This window comes from Xiphophorus maculatus, chromosome 3, assembly GCF_002775205.1.
Source record: "Xiphophorus maculatus strain JP 163 A chromosome 3, X_maculatus-5.0-male, whole genome shotgun sequence".
In the NCBI taxonomy this organism is placed as follows: domain Eukaryota; kingdom Metazoa; phylum Chordata; class Actinopteri; order Cyprinodontiformes; family Poeciliidae; genus Xiphophorus; species Xiphophorus maculatus.
Genome location: NC_036445.1, coordinates 23,859,795 through 23,884,272, shown reverse-complemented (window position 1 = coordinate 23,884,272; position 24,478 = coordinate 23,859,795). Strand labels below are relative to the sequence as shown.

General features: G+C 41.5%; 2 protein-coding genes across 2 annotated transcripts; one reads left to right on the top strand and one right to left on the bottom strand.

The window, feature by feature from the left end:
• Window positions 1-2,556: 2,556 nt before the first annotated feature.
• LOC102232274 (R-spondin-3-like) lies at window positions 2,557-22,791 on the top strand. Its single transcript, XM_005798998.2, has 6 exons — window positions 2,557-3,552; window positions 10,314-10,508; window positions 11,292-11,435; window positions 11,534-11,680; window positions 13,009-13,194; window positions 19,329-22,791. Exons 1-6 carry the CDS (start codon window positions 3,453-3,455, stop codon window positions 19,538-19,540), a joined length of 984 nt encoding a protein of 327 aa, XP_005799055.1. The 5' UTR covers window positions 2,557-3,452; the 3' UTR covers window positions 19,541-22,791.
• mdh2 (malate dehydrogenase 2) lies at window positions 22,549-24,071 on the bottom strand. Its single transcript, XM_005798996.2, has one exon. The coding sequence runs from the start codon at window positions 23,934-23,936 to the stop codon at window positions 22,923-22,925; it is 1,014 nt and encodes a 337-aa protein (XP_005799053.2). The 5' UTR covers window positions 23,937-24,071; the 3' UTR covers window positions 22,549-22,922.
• Between the last annotated feature and the right edge of the window lie 407 nt (window positions 24,072-24,478).

The window sequence follows — 24,478 nt, the reverse complement described above, 5'->3', positions numbered from 1 at the left end:
CCATCCTTGGTCAGCCGGCTCTATGCACCTGCCAGACTTCATTTACAGGTGTCGACTGATTCTCTCATGGGCCGGTCACAGGGACTGACCAAGTGACCTTAACCTTCCACACCCCTCACTGCACCTACACACACCCCAACACACACACCCCTCACGCACACACACATGAATACTGCTACCAGTGGGGGCTGGTGGACCTGGTTGAGTCTAGGGCACAAAGACGAGCATTATTCCTCCACATCCCCTCCACCGAACCGTAGACGGCGGCGAGACGGACGGAGGTTTGAGAATTTATCTCAAAATGTCTTCTCTTTTCTGAGCAAAAATCAATTTAGCTTCATACGGAACATTATGTTCCACAATGTGACGCATTTTAAGAGGTTTGTTGAGCTATGGTTTACTTTTAAAGCCAGTGAAGCGGCAGCTTGTAATTTTCAGTGTGCATTAGCTGCACAATACTTCACTTAATATCCCTCGGCAGAGTTTGGATTAAGAGGTCTGCCTGTGTGGAGGTGAAGGAGTTTAAAACAATGCATCAATCTCTGCTGTGTCTCGGTGTCCTGGTCCTGAGTTAGCACAGGGCAAACAGGGAAGTATTCCCATAAAGAAAAAAAGAAAACCCACACAATGTTTGCATTGCTTTCCTCAGCACGGTGACTGATGGAAGACCAGAAGCCACAGTGAGGAAAAGCACTGGAGTCGTGCATACTGTTCCCCCTAAACATCAACACTCTAGTTAGACAGATGAGGCCTTTGGCCCTCCCTGTCTCTTCTCGTCTCCTCTCCAGAAGCAGACCTGCAGAGTCCCTCCCTGCACGTTCTAGAAACTTCACCTCCGGAGTGCCTCGTCTCACCTGTGTCCTCCGCTCTCTCTAGTCAGACCAGAATCGGTTTACCTGTGCCCGATGTGAGAGACAACGCCACGTTTTGGACTCATCATCAGAGAAGGGATCAAGAGCTGAAGTTCATCTCAAGCTTTAAATGGAGATAACTCCCTCTAGAGGTGGTACTGGGAAATGCTGGCGCTTCCATGAAGCTTTTGTTCCTCTCTTCAATTTATGAGCCATGCTGCTCTGGACCCCCCAAAAAATAATCACATAAGAATCGCTTAGATGATGTTGTAACTTTATATAAATGATTGTGAAGATGAATAGTAGTAGAAATAATAAATACGGTGGATCTGTGGGGGGGGGGGTAATGAAGGTAATAAATGAATTACCTTCATTTATTCATTAAAATGAAGGTAATTATGACAAAGTAGATTCGAATGACATGAAAGAGTTTTTGTTTGTCGGCTCGTGTTACTTTGGAGGACAGTGCACTTTAAAAACTGCTGGGTCAACATCGGTGCAGTAGGTTATTTTTGCTAACCCAGTGAAATAAGGACCAATCTAATCCTGGATTGAACACACAAACAAACAAAGCAATATATAACCTGCATCACTAAACTTGTTATATTTGTGCTCAGGTCAATGGTTTCAGTATTTATTAAGACTTACATTGACATTAAATTGTATAATAACATTACATATACTTAGCACATCGTACTGTGTTACATGGTGCCTGTTCATAACGACTCCATGAGCAGTTCTTTGCCTAAAGTTTGAGGCCTGGATACATTAGGCTAATGTAATAAACTCCTTCTCTGTGAACTACAGTCAGTAACACAAGCCACTGAGTGCCGACATATTTACAGAGCATCATCCTGCACAGCATCTGTCCAGAATGATGTCAAGTCTTTTCTCTAACCCAAATAAATACGCCATTGCTTTTCGAACAAATGTATGATCAAAGCTCCCCAAATCTCCCAGCAACATTCAGACAGCTGTTGAATAAATGTAGTCGTGGGTAACCCCCTCCTTTCTGAGCCATCAAAACCAGCCACACACACACACACACACACACACTCACACACACGCCCACAAGCCATGCATAGCAAGTCCCTCTGATTTTGTTTCAGCAAAAGAAAAAAAAATCTAAATTAAAAGCAAAACTTTACAGAATTCAATAACTACCAACATTTTTAGTTCGTCAAGTGTTTAACACCAAACTGGAAGCTGCGAATCACATACCAACTTCAGCTTCAGGGGGCAGGTGCTGGGGGGTGCAGACTCCGCGTTGACCGGATGTGCAGCTGACAACTTTTTTCTTTTCTTTTTTTTTTCACACGCGCTCCTAATGGTGATGTGCACTGTCCATATAAACCGCTCACAGCATCATTTCGTCATTCAGTTAAAAGGAATAATCAGACAGTTTTGATTCCTTTACTTTTTTTTCTCTTTTCTTTTTTTTTTTTTGTCTGTGGTACAATTTTGTGTTAGTATCGGTCTGAGCTGCTCTTGGTTTAAAGACAGAACAACATAAATAGTTCAATAATCCAAGCAATCGTTTCCACATTCAGACTGCGGATGAGCACCAGCAGAGGAACAAACTCAAAGGAGGAATAAGAGAAAGCACAGCGCGCATCTGAATCCGTTCAGTGCGTCTCCCTCTCTCTCTCTCTCTGACGCGGGGGGCATGCCCTCTAAATAAACTTTAGAGCTCATAGAGAGAGGAGAGAGAGTGAGCAGAAGGCTGAAGTCATCAAGGGAGTGAATGGGTCCTGCACGCAAAGCAGAAACGCGCTGAAACTGCGGAGATTTACTTTGGTTCACACACAGTGAAGCAGCAGCAGGAGGAGGTGTCGGCTTTACAAGAACTGCGAAACTCTCTGCTGGGAGATCAGTTTTAATGGCTCCTCATACTGATTGCGATCGATTTTAATTTTTTTGTCTGAGTTTATTTGTTTGTCTGTTTTACTTTATTTATTGTTCTTGCGCCTGTGAGTGCTCCAGGTGATGCTGAGCTGAATAAGCGCGCCTGACGCAGTAAACGTAGCCACACACTCTGGGACGCACGGCGCATCTCTCCACCAGATGAGAGGAGAGGGTTCCCTACTTTTGAGTTCGGACGAATGGATTTAACTTTTCAGGCTTCTTCGGTGTTCCACTAAAGTCTTCCTAGCATATCTACTCACTTCTTTTTTTATGTTTTTTTTTTAAAACTCACATGCTGATGTTTAATTCTGTTTCTGCGTATATGCGCAACAAATGAAATTGGAGGTTGCTTCTTTTAGCGCGTTTTCTTTCTCTCTTTTCGTTTTTTAAAGGAAATGTTTCCCATCTCTGAACGGATAACGGACCTCTAACGAGGATTTGTTTTCTGGGCACATATGTGGACCCTATCCAGGATGTTACAGTCTAAACGGCCCAGGCATCATTGGGCCACGGTACGCTACAGCCACCACATAACACCACACAGCTGGGCTGCGTCCTGCTGCGTTTAGGAGTTTTCCGAGCGTCAACCTCTTTAGGCGAAGGAAAACATTTACACAAAAAATAAAAGAAGAAGAAACGCCAACTTGTTTTGGTGAACATTGACATTGGCTTTAGGAGTCTCACCTCTGGGCTACTATGCAATTACAACTGATCTCCTTTGTTCTGATCATCTGGAACTGCATGGATTACTCTGGTTGTCAGCCGCACAGCACCTCCAGGCACCGGCAGCACAAAGGTGAGTAGATCGGCGTGATGTCTGACGTTAAGGTCAAAATATGGTTGGAAGAAATAAAAATGTTTTTTTTTTTTTTATTCATTCATTTATGGAATGCTGTTCAAAGTCTTCCCTTTTTTTGTCCGTGTTTTTAACTTAGAAATCTATGGTAACCTTTTCCGCATCATCACTTAACTTTTTGTCAATTTAACCAACATTCAGTATTTATTTATTTTTTCTTCGTACCTTTTCCAGGTCCAGATGGTTAAGCGTTTATTATTTCGGTTTGTGTGGTTTTTACACTTGTAACTCATTCAACAATATTTTTTTTTCCGCTTAATATAGCCGCCGATGTAACAGACAGGACTGGATAAGCTTGAGACGTGTCTGCAATGCACCGTCTTGTCTTCTTTCTTTTGTGTTTTATGCAATATTAACAATGAAATCTGCAGCGTTTCCGTCTGGAGACTGTTTCCTGTTTTGCACAACTTTCTGTGTTACATCATCTTTGTTTTATTGTGATTGAACTTAATTGGGTTGATTTAACGAGTGTGGAGCCACTTGCAGTCCAGCAGCTGCCGCTCTGAGCTGGAGCTCCAGCTTCCTGCGTCGCTCTCTAGCGGTGAGCGCAGCAAATTTCAGGCAAAAAAACTTTATCCAGTCCAGACACCACGAGTTGAATATCCCACTGTTCATCTCGTTATTCTAAATTGGGAGACATTTCTCCAGATGATGGCTGCAGTCATATAATCTGAACTCGTCTTGTGACTGTCAATGCAAAGCTGTCAGCAGGAGTGAGGAGATGTTCCATCCAGGCTCTGCTGGCATTTCTTCTCCCATCTATCTCCCAGAAGTCCAACATCATGTCTCATTTCTTGGGCTCTGACCAGGTCTCTCCTCTCTGAAATAAGTATGAAATAAAGCTTTTTTTTTTTTTACTTTCTTTCTTTCTTTTCTATTCTGCCCACGCACTTTGCATCACTGAGGGTCTCCAGATGGGCTCTGTGACTGATTCTGCTTGAGGAGAGCAGCGATAACTGGAATATTCCACGTATCACTTGTCAGCATATCTGAAAGCTGTCTGTGATCTGCAGTGACAGAGCTTTGGAGTGATGTTTTTATCCATGCCACCTGGGGCGGCGATGTTGATTTGACATTAAAGCTCTGATTTGGACAGCAGGGATAGTTCCTTATTTGAAATGTTTCTGTAATGACATCAGTGGAGTGCCAAAAGGGCACAATTAGCCATATCTCATTTGGTCTGTTCCCAATTATGCATGTCTTCTTATTTCTTGTCCATCAAAAACTGAAAAGTGTGGAGTGCATTTGTATTCCGCTCCCCTCACTCAAGAGTCTTTTAGTTTTGCTCATTCTTATTTGCAACATAGCTCAAGCTCAGTCTGAATCTTTGGTGAACATTGGTTTTCGAATGCCATCTCACATTGTCAGTCACCCTTAGATTTGGACTTTGACTGAGCCGTTCTAACATGTGAATATGCTTCCATCTACTTTAGTCTCACGTCTTTCAGAGTCCACCATTTGTGTTCGTCCCGGATTAACCTGTATTTAGCTTCATGCATCTTCTCAACAGTTCTAGCTTCTTTTCACGTCCCTGCAGAAGAAAGTCTTCTCCGCAGCATGATGCTTCCACCACCAAGTTCAAACACAGGGATTGTGGATGCAGGATGTAGCGAAACCTCGTCCACATGTTCTCTGTATCCCTCATGGCTTACCGCAAACTTCCAACTGGACTTTTTATTTCTTTCTTCCAACTGTGGCTTTTAACTTTTAGCTCTTTCATAAAAGCCCGATTTAAGAAGTCCACTACTGCCGGTCTCCATTAAGAAACCATGTAGTTAATAACTAACTACAATAAAAAAAAAAACCTAAATCTTAGTAAGTATTTTGGTCTAGTTCTGAGTGCAAAACTCTCAGTGAACTTAAAATAAGTCTATACTAACTTACAAGTAACTTTTTAGCATAATATAAAAGCTTGTTTTAAACCAATGGTTTCTTAATGTTGATGAAAAAGTATCAATCACTTTTTCATCAAAGAGAAACGATTATTTCACTTATAACAAGGCAATTAAGTTCTGGAACGAGCACGTTTTATAAATACTACAGAAGAATTGACTTAAAACAAGTTCCCGTTGCTTGTAGAAAATTTGTTATAAGTTATTTTTGTCTATTTCAAGAGTACTAAGATATTTAAACTAGAAACTGGACCAAAAATACTTGGTAAAAAGTTGTGTTTCTGAAGTGCAAAGATTGGAACATTGCTCAAATTGTGATTTTAATTTCTTTCTAAGCTTCTCCCTGCCCTGTCTGGTGTTCATGTTGCTGTTTGGTCACTGATGTTCTTCAATAAAACAGCTGTGTTTCTACTGAGAATAAATTAAACACGGGGCCTGCTCTTCGGTGCACCATGTGAAGCTCTATCAGTAAAATCCAAATGAAAATGATTACTGACTGAAACTGTCCAAACATTTAAAAAAAAGTTCCAGGTGCATAAACCGTGTTGCGTGTGCAAATATGCGGCGTTCTTTGTACTCTTAGAGGTTTCAGGACCCTTAGCTGTTTATTTCCTCTACCCAGCACTAAGACCTCCCTCTGAACAGGGTTGGCAGGATGCAAACAGGAAGGTCATCTAGACAAAACCTTGGTTTATGATAGTTTTCCTCAAGAACAGACTATGCTGGCGGCATTCTGTGCAGAAGACAAATCTTAAGGCACCTGTCAGGCGACCGCTGTCCAACACAAATAAACGAAGTGTGCTTTCAGTCTGAACCCATTCAGCTGCCTTTCAAAGCATCCCTTGGTCCATGTGACTGCTTCGTAGATGAGAGAGCAACATCACCTTCATTCTTACATAGAGTAGAGTGCAGTCACCTAACCTTTCCATGGTCCAATAAATAGTTAATTTAACATCTCCACAAACTCCCTTCAAAGATGCAGATATCCTACACTTTTAGGGAGGTTGGAGCGATTGCTTTGGGGAATGAGTACAGACCAGGAGGGACAAAAAGGGGGATAGGACTCAAAGAAGAGTCAATGACCTCTCAGTTAACAGAGCAGGATTGCCAAGCAGTAGACAGAACCCAAGCCACAAACTTCCGGTGTGCAATGATGATGATGATGATGCCTACAAAAACTATTTTAATTCTGGGCGTAAGTAGTGTGTGTGTGTGTGTGTGTGTGTGTGCGTGTGTGTGTGTGTGTGTGTGTGTGTGTGTGTGGGTGGGTGTGTGTGGGTGTGCGCGTGTGTGCGTGTGTGTGTGTGTGTGTGTGTGTGTGTGTGTGTGTGTGTGTGTGTGTGTGTGTGTGTGTGTGTGTGTGTGTGTGTGTGTGTTTGGGAGGAGGGGGGGTATCTGTGTGTGTCATTGGTGATGTTTGCATGATACAATGTAGAAGAGAGATACACTCATGTGAAAAAACTCATTTTTGTGACACGTTTGGACACTTAAAATGAACTATAGCAATGCAGAATAACCCAAGTAGGATGAATAAACCATAACAAGACTGAAGAAAAAACAAATCAAAAACTTTTTGTGATATCTTTTTTCCAAAATATGTATTTCTGATGAGGACTAATTGGAAGTCAAACATCTGGACATCAGATGTTGCCACAAACAAAGTAGAGGTGTAAGTGTGATGGTTTGGGGATGTTTTGCTGCAGCAGGACCTGGACAGTTTGCCGTCACATAGTCCACCATGAATTTTATCACATTAGCGCATGGTTTTATAAAATGTGGGAACCATGTGTAAAAAAAATAAATAAAAAAAATAAAAACTGACCCAAATTAAGAAATAGAAGAGCTGGACTGAATCGAAATCAAGACCTCGATCTCATTGAGGTGCAAACTTCAGACCTGTTATTGCTGCAATAAGTGTCTCATTGAAGTCATTTCAGACATTTACAAATCCTAATTTTTTGGGGGATCTTAAAGTTATTCCTAAGATAGAAAAACATGTTTTGTGAATAAAAGGAGGTTCATTGTTGTTGTTGAAATGCAGTTAGATCACTTTATCTTCCAGACATGAATAAAATATAAGATTAAACATCAATATGTGAACAATCCTAGATAAATAGGTTTACATTTTTCATATAACTGCCCCTCTAACACAATTGCTTAAGTGTTTCTTCTGTCATTTCATAATTCAAACAAAGATGAAAACCTGCTCATTTCCCATGTATTCGTCTTCCTTGGTGCGCTACAGAGATGCAGGCAGTCTAGCTGAGGTTTAGCCTGGCTGAATTCCTGTCTCTGAGCAGCTTAGCAGGAATGCAAGTCAGCCAGTGGACGGCTCTTGTAAAGACAGTCAAGATATTTCAAACAAAGTTTCTATGATCTATGATGAACTGGCAGCTAAGGCCTGAATTGAGAAATACACAAAGTTTATAAGGCATTTCCATGTGATGCTAGGATGACGGAGGAAAACCAAACCCTAATCCTAACCCTACCATGATGCACTGCTGTACCTTATAAACATCATTAGGGATGGGGATGGAGAATTACCTCAACTAGGTCAAGTAACATGAACTGGGAGAAGTATTTTTTGCAGTTCTAGCACATAATATGATGCTGCAGGCTCTGATTGAACGCATCTGTAGATGCAAATATCAAAGGAAAGGCTGAAATTTGTTTTTTGGATTTGGCTTGAGCTTACTTTTGAGGGACTCATGTGCAGATTCATCATGGCGTGAAGTGAAAGTACAGTAGGAAGCTTCTCGGGAATGGCCCACATACCAAAATATTCCAAGAGCACCTCGATGATGAGTCCAGGAGGTCGCAACAGAATCCAGAACAACATTAAAACCACTTCAGACCTCACATATATCAGATAGTGTCAGTGTTCATCATATTACAGTGACAGACTGACTGAGGAAAATTAACATTTTTGAGAGAGGTTATAGGCGAAAAAACTGCTGACCATAAGGAAGGTAAAAGGCCCATCTCACATTTACCTAAAACATCTTGATTGTCCCATAGGACTTTTAGGAAAATAGCCCTTATGAGATGAGAAGGGATGAGGGTTTGTGTGTCCCTCTGTGTTTCCTTTGACTCTTTCTGTGGCGTCAAATCAAAGGATGGATATGACATAAAGGTTCAATTGTTTTAAAATCATAACATTTTTTGATCTTGGTATACCTTATTGACATCAATAAAAGGCTTTCCTATCCAATATGAAAAAGATCTGTGGACTTCCTTTTACTCCATAATTTATCTGAACCTGGCTTAGTTATTTTGACATCTAAGGTTTGGGATGTTCCTTGAGGTAAAGAGAAAACAACAGAGGAAACCATTACTGTAATGCTAGCTACTGCTGAAATGCTGCATTATGCACGGCGTGACCTGCATGATCGATGTACTCAGCCTGATTTCATGACATAATTTGTAGCAGCTACACTGATCTGTTCGATGCAAGGTTGAAATTTTAAGACAGAGGTCTAAAAGCTGCTGTCGACGTGAATAAACTATTATGTCCAGTTGTTGATGTAAGAGTTCGAGGTGTGCATGACTGCGTAAATAACACCCATAGTGAAGTGTTTGACATTCAGCTTTTTTTTGCTAATTATTGTTCATTCTTCAGATGTTTATGTTGAAAACAACAGATAAAGCTCGATTCATGAGTCCTTGTTACAGACTTAAGAGATGCAGATGTTGAAGAAACTGCATGTTTTTAGTGGTGGCTCTAACAACGTAGGGGAGTTGTGGTTTTAACTTCAGCTTCTCCCTAACACATATCGATGTGCCACTGAGCAAGGCACTTAGCCCTAATTTTGCCTACTGCTCAGCTGATCAATGTATGAGAGTATGAACACTGTGGCTTTGTGAATCAAACTCTGCTGCAGGGTTGATTTGACTGGTCAGTATGATTAGAAAATCCATAGTAAGATTCAGTCCATTTATTCTATTTGTTTACTAAAGGCAGCTGTCCAACAAATAATCCACCAATATGTCTTTATTTTGTTATATAGGTTTGATGCAGTGTTTAAGGTTGAAATGCAGAGGGGTCTCATGTGCACAGTAGTGTCATTTCGGAAAGACTTGAATATATTTTTTGAAACATCTACACTGTAATATCATTTTTTACTACAAACTAAAATCAGAGTTGTCAGAGTGGCTCTTCGTTAAATGGGACGGGTTGCCACTTATAATGATATTTATGTGTAATATCTTCAAGTCTGTTGTGTATCTGCCTTTCATTTCAATGACATCGTAAATTATGTTGTATTTGATAAAAAATACACAAGTCTGGTAATTTAGTATTCATCATTTTGTTGGACATGGTGCAAACCGTTACAGCATGAGCATCACAGCTTAGAAATGCCATATATACATTAAACAAATGAGTTTATGCAGATGTTCTGTTTGCGATGTTTTACTCAGCTCGGTATGTCAAATGCTTGAAGTGTCTACAGCTAATAGCTGTGATGCCTGATTATGTTCTGATTAAGTTAACTATCATCACTATCATTTTTTGTCTGGTTAGGGGCGTTCAAAGACCATTTATTTTTTTATTTCAGTTTTTGACTAAGTGACACTATTTGATGTTTGACAAAATCAGGACTTACCCTGTCATGCATTTTTCAATAGTCCAGCATCGACTGCGTCTGAAAGTGTGAGACTGAATTATGACACATTTTGCCTGTCATAGAACTTGTAAAACCAATCAACAAGTTGCCATGTGGCTGGTCAAACCCCGGGAGTTGCACTTTTCTCATATATAATCTTAGTGTTTCATTTATCATGATGAAAGTTGTCTGTTTCTGTCTACAGCGATGACTGGTGGCAGCTCGGGGTGCCAGCAGAGTGGCTGCCTGACCTGCTCGGACTACAATGGCTGTCTGTCCTGCAAGCCTCGTCTCTTCATGCATTTGGAGAGGATCGGGATGAAACAGATCGGGGTGTGCATGACTTCCTGTCCTCCTGGCTTTTACGGCACCCGGTCCCCTGAGAGAAACACGTGTACGAGTGAGTAAAAAGCTAGCAACAAATTGAGAGAAACACGAGGGAGTGCTTTAGCTGAAGTCTAAACCCAACTTTGACTGAATGATAGCATTGTGCTGGATTTTCTTTTATGTTTTTATGTAAAAGGGATAGTATAATCATTAAACAAACCCCAAGCTTTTTTTTTTTACATTTTGCCACATTACATATTGAACATGATGATGATGATGATGATGATTTATTTCAGACAGACATTTCACCAACAAAACATAATAATAATAAAGACTTTCATGTTTCTAAGTGTAAATACAATACCTTACTATCAAATTTACATACTCAAATACATGTAAATACATCACTTATTCGGTGACTGTGAGTCTGAAAAGGAGTATGATGAAGTTTATTGAAATTTTATAGTTTGCATTTTTATTCAGCTATGTTTACTCTAAGGAAATCCAGTGCAACCAATTGCCTTCAGGTGTCCAATAACTGGTAAACTAATACTTCACATGATCGTGACCACATCACTCTATATTTGGTAGTGATGTGAGGAAATGTTCAAGTACTACGAACACTTCTGTAGGCATTTCAGATTTGCATTACACCAATGGCATTCGCTCTAATTTACTTCTAAGACTACTCCAACATGGCAATATGAAGAAATGTACTGAGAAAACTTGCTTCCTTGCTACAGCCAGCCATCAACCTACGAAATATCAACCTACCTACATCAACCTACGAAACATCAACTTACCTACGGATGTTTTAATAATCATTGATGGTGTTTTGTTTTGTTTTTTTCATCAGAGTGCAGGTCAGAGTGTGACTCGTGCTTTAACAAGAACTTCTGCACGCGCTGCCGAATGGGGTTTTACCTTCACCTGGGCAAGTGCCTGGACAGCTGCCCTGTAGGCATGGTCCACAGTGACGCACAGAGGGAGTGCGTTCTCAGTGAGTGTCTCATTTTTTTACTTTTTTCAAGGCTTCTGGGAAAATTAGTGGGAATTTCTTGAGGTTTGCTGAGCTCAGTTGTGTGACCGTGCCTTCAGGATGCTCTGCGGAGTGTGAATCGTGTGTGAACAGTGACACATGCAACCGGTGCCGGCCTGGCCTTTATCAGCTGAATGGAAGGTGCCACCATATCTGTCCTGATGACTATGAGCCCAATGACAAACTAATGGAGTGCACACCACAAGGTAAATCCGGAGTGAGAGGGTTAGCGCATCTGCACGAATAACAGTCCAAAACTGTCTTCAATAACTGCGCAATATAAAAGGAACATAAACGATGGGCTGAATTTACAAATTTGTAAAGTATATGTATGCTTAGTGACTGTAACTAAACACAGATTTGCTTTATGTCACCCCATCTCCATAAAGTAGCATTAACAAATATTAAGTTTGCTTCCTTTCCTCTTTTTATACATTAATCTGTGAAGATTTTGTAATTTCAAGTAAAAAATTAAATCAAAAAGATAGCAAATACCAAGTGCAAGTCAAAATCCCTAAAGGCCAAAGCATACCTTATGGAGATTCTTTCCAAGTATTTGGTCTGTAATTTGCATCAAATAAGATTTTATTTGGTATTTTCATCCACAATTATGTTTAACTACAAACATAAACCGCATTGAATCGGAATTTGGGTTAAGAAGAGGTTAATTTCTCGGACCAAAAGAACCAAAACAGCAAAATGTAAGCAGGTATTAAATATACTTTTCAGATTTTACAGGCTTCAGACTGATCCAACATTAAGCCCCAATTTTTTTGATAGCGTTGTCTGTTGGTGTTACCGTATGTTATATTCGAATCTTAAATGTCGAGTTTTCATCAACTTTAAGTGGAAAATTATCATAATCATCAGAAATAAAGGTTTGAAAATATCAGTCAAATTAATGAACTTTTTACTGAAATAAATATAGTTGTTAATTTATTGAGATGCACCTGCGTTTTTTATTGAGACTGGGCATAAACAACCACAATAGTAGTGCCTGATTGGGAACCGTAATACATGGTTTTCAACATATTTGCCACCTTTACTCAGATTCTTCTAAAAAAAGTATATGCACTGATTACCTAAGTTCTAATTAAGTTCTAACTAATAATTTCAGTCTAGTTGTATGCGTATTAATGCACTAAGACATGGTTGTCAACCTAAACTGACAAGCTAAGCAAGGAGAGGTAACTGTGGAAGGGCGGTATAGATGTACCGCTCAGGTAGGAGACTATGTCATCAGGGGTATTGTGTTGTGTACTACATAAATCTGGCCTTTATGAAAGAATGGAGAAAGTACAGCCATTGTTGGAAGACATAACGTCCCATATACATCCAGGGTAATGCTGAAAGAAAGCTGAATGGAGTGGCTTAGATCAAAGAATAGTGAATTGCCAAAGCCAATGCCAAATCTCCTTAAAGCACATTCAATATGTGAAAATGTTTTAGATGAATGAATATACTTTGTGCTTAAGAAACGGAGATTAACTTAGTCCTCACTGTCACCTCTCCCTTTCCGCGTTTCCTCTGTTAGTGCACTGCGAGGTGGGCGAGTGGAGTGAGTGGAGCCCCTGCTCTCGTTCAGGCAGAACCTGCGGCTTCAGACGGGGCCAGGAGACCCGCACAAGGCAGGTCCTGCAGTATCCATCTCCGTTTGGCAATCCCTGCCCAGAGATCTCTGAGGTCAAAGAGTGTCTGGTCAAGAAAAAGAGATGTCCAGGTAAATAAAACCTCCTTGCTGTTTCTCTCTCCTCATTAAAGAACCCTCCGGGCCAATGTGACGCTAAAAGCTGTACGTATCGATTAAAGCCACCAATCCAGCCAGTGGTAATGGCTCCCAATCCTTCAGGTTCACTGCCAATGCTGTGTTTGGAATACATGGCTCAGTTTCAGCTCTATGCATTCCAGTTTGTCTGCTTCAGTTTGTACAACCAGAATAAGCCTGTCTTCCGCTCAGGACTCTGACTGTTTACTCAGACCACTGTCATTGTGGCTGCAGTCAGAACAGCGGGGGGAGCACAAACGAGGGGTGCCCATTGCAGGATGTTGCAATATTCACCTTGTATAGTTTGTGGGGGGGTTTTTTCCCCTCCAGACCCCACTTTAGGTTTGAAACAGTGAAAGCCTCTCTCTGTGCTCTCAGTAAACAGGGAATAGCGTGATGATTTCTTATGAACAGTGTGAAAACTGCTTTCAGACAAGGCTTGTCTTTTTTAAATCTGCAGCCTGCGGCACTTTTACAACCACTTGGACGTTTTTGGGGGCTGGGGGGTTTGGTGCAATTGTGGGTACCGAGGTGGTTGGTTGTTGGCTACGGCTCGTTGTGTTTTTTTTTTTTCCTCTGGGGGTTCTGCAGTTTTACATGACAAATTGTAGTCAGGGTAGGAGGCTGAGATCCAGTCCCTTTGGGCCTCGCACTTACAGAACAAACGCTGTGCTTGTGCTTGTATGTGTGTGTGTTGGGGTGTCCGTGTGTGTGTGATGCGGCAAAAAGCAGTTGGCTCTGGAGCAGAGACAGCCAGCTCAACATCAACATCCTCCTCTTGGGAGGCACGAGGCGACCAGGGGATCAGTATTGGGTTATCCCCACAGCTGCTAATACACACACGATAATTTGCTCCATACACCCCTACACACACACAATAGCAGGACATATATGCCCAGCTAAAGCTAGGCTGTGTGTGCTTTAAACAGGCCAGACAACTGCACACGCTTCTAGGCGCTCAAATTCCAGCGCTCTAGAGCTGATACGAGTTGGACTGGGAAATGTAACCTCAGTCTCGCATTTAATCACTGTCTGTCAGCATCTCAATGCACATCCCTTCACACACATGACCTTCATGCAGACACACGCCGAGGAAAGCCATCAGCTTTGCAGTGGCACTTTGATTCACTCAGACCGAGACCTGGGACTTTAATTTGGATTTGACTGAAACTGATGCAACCAGAGTGAGACGGAGAGAGCAGACCCCTCTTATCAGTGCTACCCTCACGATTACTCAGTTGCCTGATCTCCAAGAGACTCCACAGTGAATGGAGGCTAATTATCTGCCTCGGCGCATCCTCTCCTCGGTGTTTACGTTCTGCACACGCTAGGGGGTCAGTGGCCTGACCTCAGAGAGCCCCAGTAATCCTCCAGCAGCCCTCCAACACTGATACATCCTTCTTCCCTTCTTCCTCTTTTTGTGCTTTCTCCTTTAGCTTCTATAGTCCTCCCCCCCTCCCACAGCCTGCATCTCCTTTTCCTCTTCCTGTAGTTGGCAAATGTTTTTTTTCACATCTTCTTCTCCTTTTTTATGCATGTTTTATTCCTATTACTTCTTTAGAGGTGCACCAATCAGGCTTTCCCTAGTGATACCAACTTCAAGTTTTCTTTGACACCTTATTTTACAATTCTGTACATTCTTTTTTGTTTCACAAGAAGAAAATAAATGTACCGCTGGTCCCTTGATGGAGTTTGTGGTTTTGAAACCAACAGAAAAGGAGGAATTCAATTATTAGACATTTCCGCATCAAAGCACTAGAAGTGAGCAGACTGATCCAAAATATTGATAATATTTCTTTTGTTCTTCTATTGTTTCTGTTTATTGTGTTTTGTTATAAAGTATTTTGTAGCCATCTATTAAACTTTATCTAAAATCTGTCTCAGATTTTATCAAAATAATTCCAAAGAAAAAAAACACAAAAACTCTTAAAAGTTAGTATCTTGATGATATGTCATACTTGAGCATATTGGTATTGATATTGATATTGGGATTGGGATTAGTATTGGTGATACTGTTTCTGTATTTACTTTGCATACCTCTTGCTGAGTAATATGCGGTTTGAGAAAGTTGAGAATGAACTCATGAAACAATCTGAAAAATCAGACATCTGTAGTATTTCATTAATTTTTATATAAACTGCTGAGTATCTCATTTTGCATAGTTAATCAACAGCTATAATAAGGATCCTCTCAAGCCTCCTGCTGACATCCCACAGGCCTTTATGTGCAGATCTGTCAGCTCTGACATCCAGTTGAGCTTCATCACAATCCACTGAATATGAATACACATACCCACACATCCTCTTTTGTCTTCCCTCAAATGATTTCTGACTAATTTCTCCTTCAGTGGTACTAAGCTTCACCTTCCAGGTCTCTGTAGCCAGATGGACCGTTTGTCTGTCTACAGGGCTCAGCACATGCAGAAAAAGACACACTGAGAAACATATAGCTATACAAGCTACCGCCAGTCATCCACTCAGCATGTATGTATGTATATGTCTGAGTGAGTGAGCATTACTCACACCACAACCCCCACGGTGACATCCTGGCAGCCATGCAGCAGGCATTCCACTTATGGGACAGCCCAAGGCCTTTAATCCCGGTCTGTCTCCCGCCAAAAGCTCCCCCACCGACTGAACGGCTGCCACAGAGGATGTAACAACATAAAACCCACAGTGTCTCTTTAAATATCCATCTGAACATTCTCTGTCTGTCAGCGACACACAACATGATGGTTTTTCAGTTATTACCTCCCTGAGTGTTTCTTTTCACTACAGCTTTTCTTTGTGTCTTTGGGTTTGATTTCTACAAGCTGCTGTTACAGACAAACTTATGTGGGGAAACAAGACAATAAAATGCAACATGTTCTTGCAACTGGTATTCATCATTTCTGAGAGAACCACAGCACTGGTGGATAGCTTGTTCTGTGTGAGCACACTGTCCCACACACTGTTTTACTTCTTACTTCAAAACTTTGGACCAATCAGGGTTTTTTTTCAGACATCTCTTGTTATCCCCTACCTGGTATGACCAGTACAACTCTTTCCTGATTTAAGTACTATTTATCTAACAGGAAGCAGTTTTTTACATTTGATAACACTCCGAATACAGCTTCTGTCAAACTAGGGGTACCTAAAGACTCTGTTATCAGACCCTTCCCTTTTCATTATCAACATTGTCCATCTTGACCAAAACATATCTGACCATAGCCTAAAACCATCCTATCCTGATCACTCAAAAATCTGCCTCAGGAATAAATTCAATCCTAAACACTTATCAACTGTGTTGTCAAAAAAAACTGTGGATGTCTACAAATAAAATTTAGGAGCAGACATTTCACTTGGAATTTTGCCATTTTCTTTGCATATCGATTTTTTCACGTCAATAAAAAAATGGATAGTGGATTTATTCCTCCCAAGGTGTTTCCAGGTCAGAAGAGACTTATAGACCCTCCAGCAAATTCTGTCCCACTGTCTTCTCCGAGTGCTACTTGCACGGAAAACCTCCAAAGATCATATCCTTGAACCAAACCAATTCCTTCCAGTGCTGAGAAGCAGTGATTCCACCTCAAGCTGCTTACATTCGCTCTTCATCCAACCACCGTACTGAGGGCGTTCCTTTCAGCCTTTCAGCTCTTTCAGTTACAGTCCACATCTCATGACCTTATAGGTTAAGGGTCATTAGGTACAAACCAGTAAATTGAACTTTGGATCAGATCTTTTGTCACCACAACAGACCAGATCAGTGACCACATCTCGCAAGCTATCCTACTATTACGCATGACGAAAACAACTTGTTCACAACTTTTTGCACTAATGCAATGTACAGACGCTTTACAATGAAATCAGTCATTCCCATTCATGCACACATTCACAAGCTGGTGATGCAAGGTGGATGAAGTGTCTTGCTTCATCCGCAGAATCGAACTCCTTCCACCATCGCCACCTAATCATTAAGCAGACATAAGTCCTGTGAGACAGACATTGGTTCCAAGAAAATTAATTATCCCAAACTTCAACCTTCGAGCGATAAATAAAGATTTTTTTTATTATTTTTGAACAAGCCAAGCTCTCTGTAACTTCAGGTTTTTGATAGCAACTCATAGCAAATGGAAATTTGAGAGTGTCTATGGTAAATGTTGTAAAACAACACAGGTGTCCCATTCACGGACCGTTATCCGCACGTCCACTCACAGTTTACGTTTAGCCTGTCGGAAACTGTTCCAGCAAACCAAATGCATGTTGGCTTGATAAACACTCTGCTAATCATCTCAACACTGGCATGGATTAGGTTTCTGCTCTGGTTCAACAAAAGCACTGGGGCTACAGTATGACTAATCCACTGAACTTGTAAATAGTTATAGTGTTAGGACAGAGAAAACAATGAGAGCGAAGGGGACTTCCTGTGTTTATAGAGGATGAGGGCATACCCTGGATGAGTCAGTGGACCAGATTACCCCGTCCATCCATCTATCCATCGGCTCATCCATCCATGAAACCGGCTCCCTTTGCTATCACTTCTGTTGTACTGAAAATAAGCCATCTGTTGCAGTCAACACTTGAACATTGTTGTGTCCCCGTTTCCATCTCAAGGCCTCTTTTCTCCTCAGAAAGTCTAGCAGGAAACGTTGCACACTAGTTAGGGAGACTCTTGTAACACCAGTGTAAAAGGCTTAAGTCGGACCTGGTTTCAGGTCCAACCAGAGACCTGCCTTGATTAATGCGTGTAGGGGGTGAGGCGGGAGGTAAAAAAGCTTGCAGACAGGAGAGACAGATCTCTCTTTTTCTCTCTCCCTGTGTCTGAGCCCACTGCCTACTTCAGCAGTTTCACAATCCCCAAACAGGCGGCCAACAGCAGGCCGTGCTGCTCCGTTCCACTCACACATGAGCGCCACCCGTACAACAACAGGAAAGGGCCTCCTCTGCTTTCACTCGTAGGTCCCGTCTCCAACCTCCCTGAGGGTATATCTTGTTATTATCATTAATAACCACGGCTCAGGCAGAGATAAAACCTTCAGCATTCCAAAAACTCCCACTTTTGTTTATGAGACAGTGTTGCAAGAACAGATAAAATTGGGGGTGACGGGTTGGAGGTTTGAGGGGGTGTTATTTAAAGGCTTTCTATTTTCGACAAAGGTCTGCTCATCACATGCTGAGTGCCACAATAGCTGACAGGCTGACAGCAGAGCAGCTACTTCTTGATAAAGACTGACACCTAGTGGTAAAAAAAAATAAACAATGCTCCTGATTCGGAGTTAGGACTGGGTTTCAGTCTGTTTTTGTGGTTCCTGCAGTTACGGGAATTTTACTTAAGATTTATTAAATTCATATGACATGAAATATGAATTTATGTTCATATAAATTCATATTGGGATTTACAATTAAAATCCGATTTAAACAAATACAGTGTAAAAGATGAGATTTTTCACTTGCTGCCTAAGAATAAATATGACCAAATTTCTCCTGATTTATGTAATCAGAGATTAGCAGAGTTTCTTCTGTTTTATATATATATATATTTTTGTTTTCTTTACATTCAGAAGTTGAAATACATTTTCTTAAGATTGTCTTTTAAACTTTATACGTTGGGCAAAACATGTTTGGTTTCCAAGATGTCCACAATAGTTTGCGGACCTTTGGGTCTGTTCCTCCAGGCAGAAGTGGCCTAATTGAATCAGGTTTAACGGCCATGTTTCTTACACAAATCTGGCCACAAATATCTCATGGGACAGAGCTAAGAACTGTGTTGTGCATTTGGAAGAACCACTTGTGCCCAAATTCTAACTTCCTGTCTGATGTTTTGAGATGTTTGTTCATCTGAAAGCAACAGAACCTGATTCTTCCTTAGCAGTATGGTGGCTGAACATTCCCATAGTGTTTACTCGTGGTTGCAATTACAGTGTATGTAAACAGCTGGTTTTAACTGCGAGACATTTCCTTTTTATTCTTTAATAAGACCAAATTTATGCACTGAAACTATGACTTTTATCCTGATAAAATTCCTATCAACAAATAACTTCAGTATGACTAGCAATGAACTCAACTGAACGACACTAATCGTCTTCCTTGTCAAATTTCCTCGGTTTTCAGGAACACGGAGGAAGTCCGACCGAAAAGAGAGGAGGAATCGCAACAACCGCAAGGACAAGGAGAGCCAGGAGGGACGGAGGGAGAGGAAGCGGGAGCGGGACAGGGATGCGGGTGAACGGGAAGACTCTGATAACAGGAACAAAACGGAGAACCGACACCGGAGAGGCCACGACTCACAGACAATCTCTCCTGAAGACAGCCTCGTGCAATAAAGCTTGGGACAGACGACGACCGACCCCAACCCCTCTGGTTGTCTCCCCTTCCTTCCTGCTCCATGACAGCCCAACCCTTCCTTCCCCCTGCCCCCACCCACTATCTCTCCCCTTTTTGACCCCTCCTTACAGGGGTGTTGCTGCTACTTGTATGGTTTCAACAGACCGTTATTACATCAGCGTTATTCACGGACTGTAATAAGCCCCTTTGATCTCAAAAACTGCATCACCGTTCAAAGTGTCTCACGTGAAAGCTTTACGGAGACACTGCTGTCTGGAAACTGGGAACACTCTGCGACTGCAGAGGACTGTCAGACAAACTGACTAAGATGGAGACATATGTGCTTGTTCATACGGTTATTTAATGGAGCTTTGGTACAACGATGTGTATCTTTGGTTCCAAATGTAGATTGATTTTACAGCGTCACAGTGCTTTGCAAAAGCATTTACATCCACTGAACTTATTTTTTTTTTATTGCTCTACAACCATAAACTTTAATGTATTTTACAGAGATTTTATGTACCAGAACAACAGAAAGTGGTTCAAATTGTGAAATGAAAAGAAAATCTATAATTTGATCTTTTTTCTACAAATAAAAATTTGAATAGTGCGACTTGCATTCAACCCCTTTAATCTAATATGTGACATCAGTCGCATATATTAGAAATCAGTCACATATTTGTGACTGATGTGACACATCAGTCTCCAATTGTTGCTTTGTCCATAAGCAACAACACATTTCTTTGGACAAGATATTGTCCAAAACAATGTATTGCTTTCAGATGTCACCTGATTTGTAAATAAACTCAAGGTTTTCATAACTTAATCTGATTATAACACAGGAATAGGTTATAATAAAGTTTGTTAGAGAACATTAGTGAACAAAGAGCACAGCAAGCAGGTCAGGAATAAAGTCATAAAGGCTTTTAAAGGAGTGTTAGGTTACAAACCAGTAAACCAAGCTTTAAAAATCACATGACACACTGTTTAGTTTGCCATCATAAAATTAGAAAAGTATAGCACCACTGCAAATCTACCAAGATATGGGTGTCCATGTTAACTGATAGGATGCCCATGTCTTGGGTGTCCTATCAGAAAAGGAGAACATAAATCTAAGACGCAGACAAGAGGACAAAGGTAAATCCAAAAATGTATCTTAATGGATGAGTGTCAAGAAGAAAACACTCGTTAAAGCAAAGCAATGAGGAGTCCTGTTTACCACAAACCTTTAGCCATGTTAGGTACAGAACACATCTGTGGTAAAAGGTGCTCTGGTTGGATGTGACCAAAGTTAAACGTATTTAGCACATTACCTTTTACTTCACAACTATTCACCACTTGTTGGGCTGTCCCTTAAAATCCAAATGAAATATCTGGACGTTTGTGCTTGTGACTCGGCAAAATGTAAAAAAAAAAAAAAAAAAAAAGTTCAAAGTGCGTAAATACTTCTGCAAGAGACTGTGTGTAGAACAGTTTATTATTATTGTTGTACTTGTTGTGTAGATCTATCTGGTGCAAATTTTGTAAAGAACAAAAATATGAGTATTAGCTCTTGCCAGCTTCATACCGACACATGTAGGGAAAGCTGAGTGCCGTGTCCAAAACTGAAATATGTGCATCTGGGATGAAAACAAAGTTTATCCAAAGAAGTGCTAAAGCTTCTGGAGCACTTTTTTTTTCTCCCCTCCTTTTGTGTAAATAGATTCTGTGCTCCAAATAAAGCTCATCAACCAGAACAAAAAACCAAACTGTATGTAAAATAAAGCTGTAATGGTTTCTATTTGTGCGTGTTGTTTGTCCAGCTCCATAAACCCTGATTAGTTCTTAGCTGATTAGCAGCAATGTTAATCACCTAAGAACTGCTGGGACAGTCCAGAGTTAGCTTGTTGAGAAACAAATACGGTTCTGTGTTATCTAGTGGTGTCATAAAGTGGTTGATAGCCTGCCATGTTTAATAATCAACTAGTGAATTTATGATTAGTCATTGTAAATTTCAGCAGCTTTAGATATTAAAAGTTAAATGTGCAAATTGTTGATTCATTGAGTGGTTGAGCAAAAGAGAGTGAGCACATATCATAAAACTGTGGCTCCTAAAGCTGTTCAGTTTCTGATTTGTGACCATGACTTCTGGTTGAGAATTTGTTTCCACTATTGTCGATTAAGCAGGAGTGAAATAATGTAAACGTATGATACATTTGCCAGATCTTTTTTTAGGTACAGTTTGTATACGTCTTCATGTGATCAATGCAGATGTGATTTATAATTATTTAGCTGAATTTCCAAAGAACTCTAGTTCATATCTTGCTGATTTGGGATCCCAGTTTTGGCTACCACCCTCAGTGTTGGATTTAAAAGAAAATGAGCCCAGTTTTTGGTACCCCATCTATACCAGTCTATGTATGCAACAGATTGAAAGGTACACATTGACTTAGTGGTTTTCATGCCTTTTATAACAGCATACCTTCTCGTGAATTCATCTTTGTTTTTGTACTTCCTTAAAATGTCTTCATACCCTGGCATGCTGCAGGACATAGCAGATATCCCATAAAAGTAGGCTATTAGATGTTCTGACTTTGGGACGTTTTCTCCTTTTCTTCTCTGTTAATACTTTGAAAAAAGACCACAAAAACAAAACTTAACTGTTAAAGGAATTATTTCTAGAACCCATAGAAATAAAAAATGCAAAATGTTACAGTAGCCACCCCAGGCCTGTGTGTGGCGACAAAGCGCAGTCACTGACGCACATTAGGTTTGTGACAACATTCTCGAATCATTTCGAATGTTTTAATTCACTCATGATCAGATTATGTACATAAAAATGTCAGTGTTTTGAGCTTTTTAACCGTGTATAACACCTCTTTAGCAACACATTAGTTCTATGAATACATGTATTTTGGGTCCCCAGGTTTCTGCCCCTGGTAAGTCCTTGCTAAAGTCCGGCCCTGCGTAAATTCCTTCTCACTTTTTTAAACCATTATTATGCAAGAAAGGTAAAGGAAAGGAAGCATTTTAAAGCTAATCTGTTTATTGGTGGAGTGAATATTTTGCTCTTCAGTAATAACAACCGTTTTTGCATCAGTAGACATATGACAGCGTTCCCTCCTTCCTCACAGCAGAAAAGTCTATGCAAATACAGACTGCACTTAAATTAGCAACAGAAAAACAAATCACAGTACGGTAGAGAATGGGCACGAATTATACACACAGAAGAAACCTGTGGTTGGTAAAGAGGAATAAAAGTCAAACAAAATAAAAGAAAAACACCCAACTGCCAACAGAAAAAGAGAGGAAACACTGATGGATCTTTAGTTAGTCTGATGCCTTGTAAGACCGAACAAATTATCCATCACAGCTGGTTGTCTTGACTCAACCGGCTCCTGATTACTTCATCTTGGCCACAAAGTCCTCGCCCTTCTTGATTGAAGCCTTCAGCTCCCCCATGGCGTCGGCCACCAGCTTCTCCTCAAACGCAGACAGCTTGCCCAGCCCCAGGTTCTTCTCGATGCCATTCTTGCCGAGCAGCAGCGGCGTGGAGAAGTACTTGCACTCCGTCTCCTCAGACCTGACGAAGGCGCACTCGACCACACCCTCCTTCCCGTTCATGGCGTCCAGGACAGAAAAGGTGAAGCGGGCACCTGCGTACGCCATGGACAGGGTGGCGGACCCCGCCCCCGCCTTGGCTTTCACCACCTCCGTACCGGCCTCCTGGATCCTCTCGGTCAGGGCGGTGAGCTGGTCGGAAGGAAACTCGACCTTAGGAGTGCACTGGGAGATCAGAGGGATAATGGTCTTCCCAGCGTGACCGCCAATCACCGGGACGTTGACCCGAGCCGGGTCCAAGCCTTTGAGCTCCGCCACAAACGTGTTGGCTCTGACAATGTCCAAGGTGGTGACCCCGAACACCCTGTTGGGGTTATACACTCCGTGCTTCTTCATCACCTCCGACGTAATGGGTATGGTGGAGTTCACGGGGTTGGCAATGATGCAGATCATGGCCTCGGGGCAGTGGCGTGCGCAAGCGTCCGCTAGGTTAGCTACGATGGTGGCGTTGGTGTTGAACAGGTCGTCCCGGGTCATACCGGGTTTCCTCGGCACGCCGGCGGGGATAACCACCACTTCGCAGCCCTTCAGAGCGGCGCCCAGCTGGTCGGGGCCTATGTAGCCGCTCACCTGGGCCCTGGTCTCGATGTGGCTGAGGTCAGCGGCCACCCCGGGCGTGTGGGCGATATCGAAGAGGGAGAGCTGGCTCACCAAGGGGCTGTTCTTCAGCAGCAGGGAGAGCGGCTGGCCTATGCCGCCAGAAGCGCCCAGCACCGCCACCTTGGCGTGGTTCTGCGAGGAGGTGGACAGGCTCCGAGCCAGGCCGACGGTGGGTCTCACTGCACGGGAAAACATCTTCCTTTCGGTTCTTCTTTGAGGTTAGTTTGGGGGAAATAAGAATAGTGGACGAGCCGCTCTCCTCTGTGACACCAACGTCCTCTAGCCACGAGCGAACAGGAACACTCCGGTTTCTTCTTCACGTTGCTGTTAAGCGGCGGTCGGCGTCGACACTAATGACGCACTACTGCCATCTACTGTTTGGGAGTGTAGATCAGATCGGTCACACAGTGCCCCGCAAAAGAATTTATAACGTTACTTTCCAAAAATGATGTCAATACGGAAAAAAATGATTTGATATATAATATTTAAAAAAAAAGAATTTTGTCACTTTACAACCATATTCTTCAATAGGCTATAATTTATTGAGATTTCTGCGTGAGCTTAATACAAATTAATGCATGTGTAGCTTTCTAAAAAAAATTGCATGTTAAAATCTGAAAATTGCAGCGAGCAAGCGTATCCTGTATTTAGAACCTATTTTGTTAAAATACCTAGTTTAATTGTCACAGAACCCAGAGCAATTCAACCTTATCTATTTGTTTTATTATTCAGAGTTA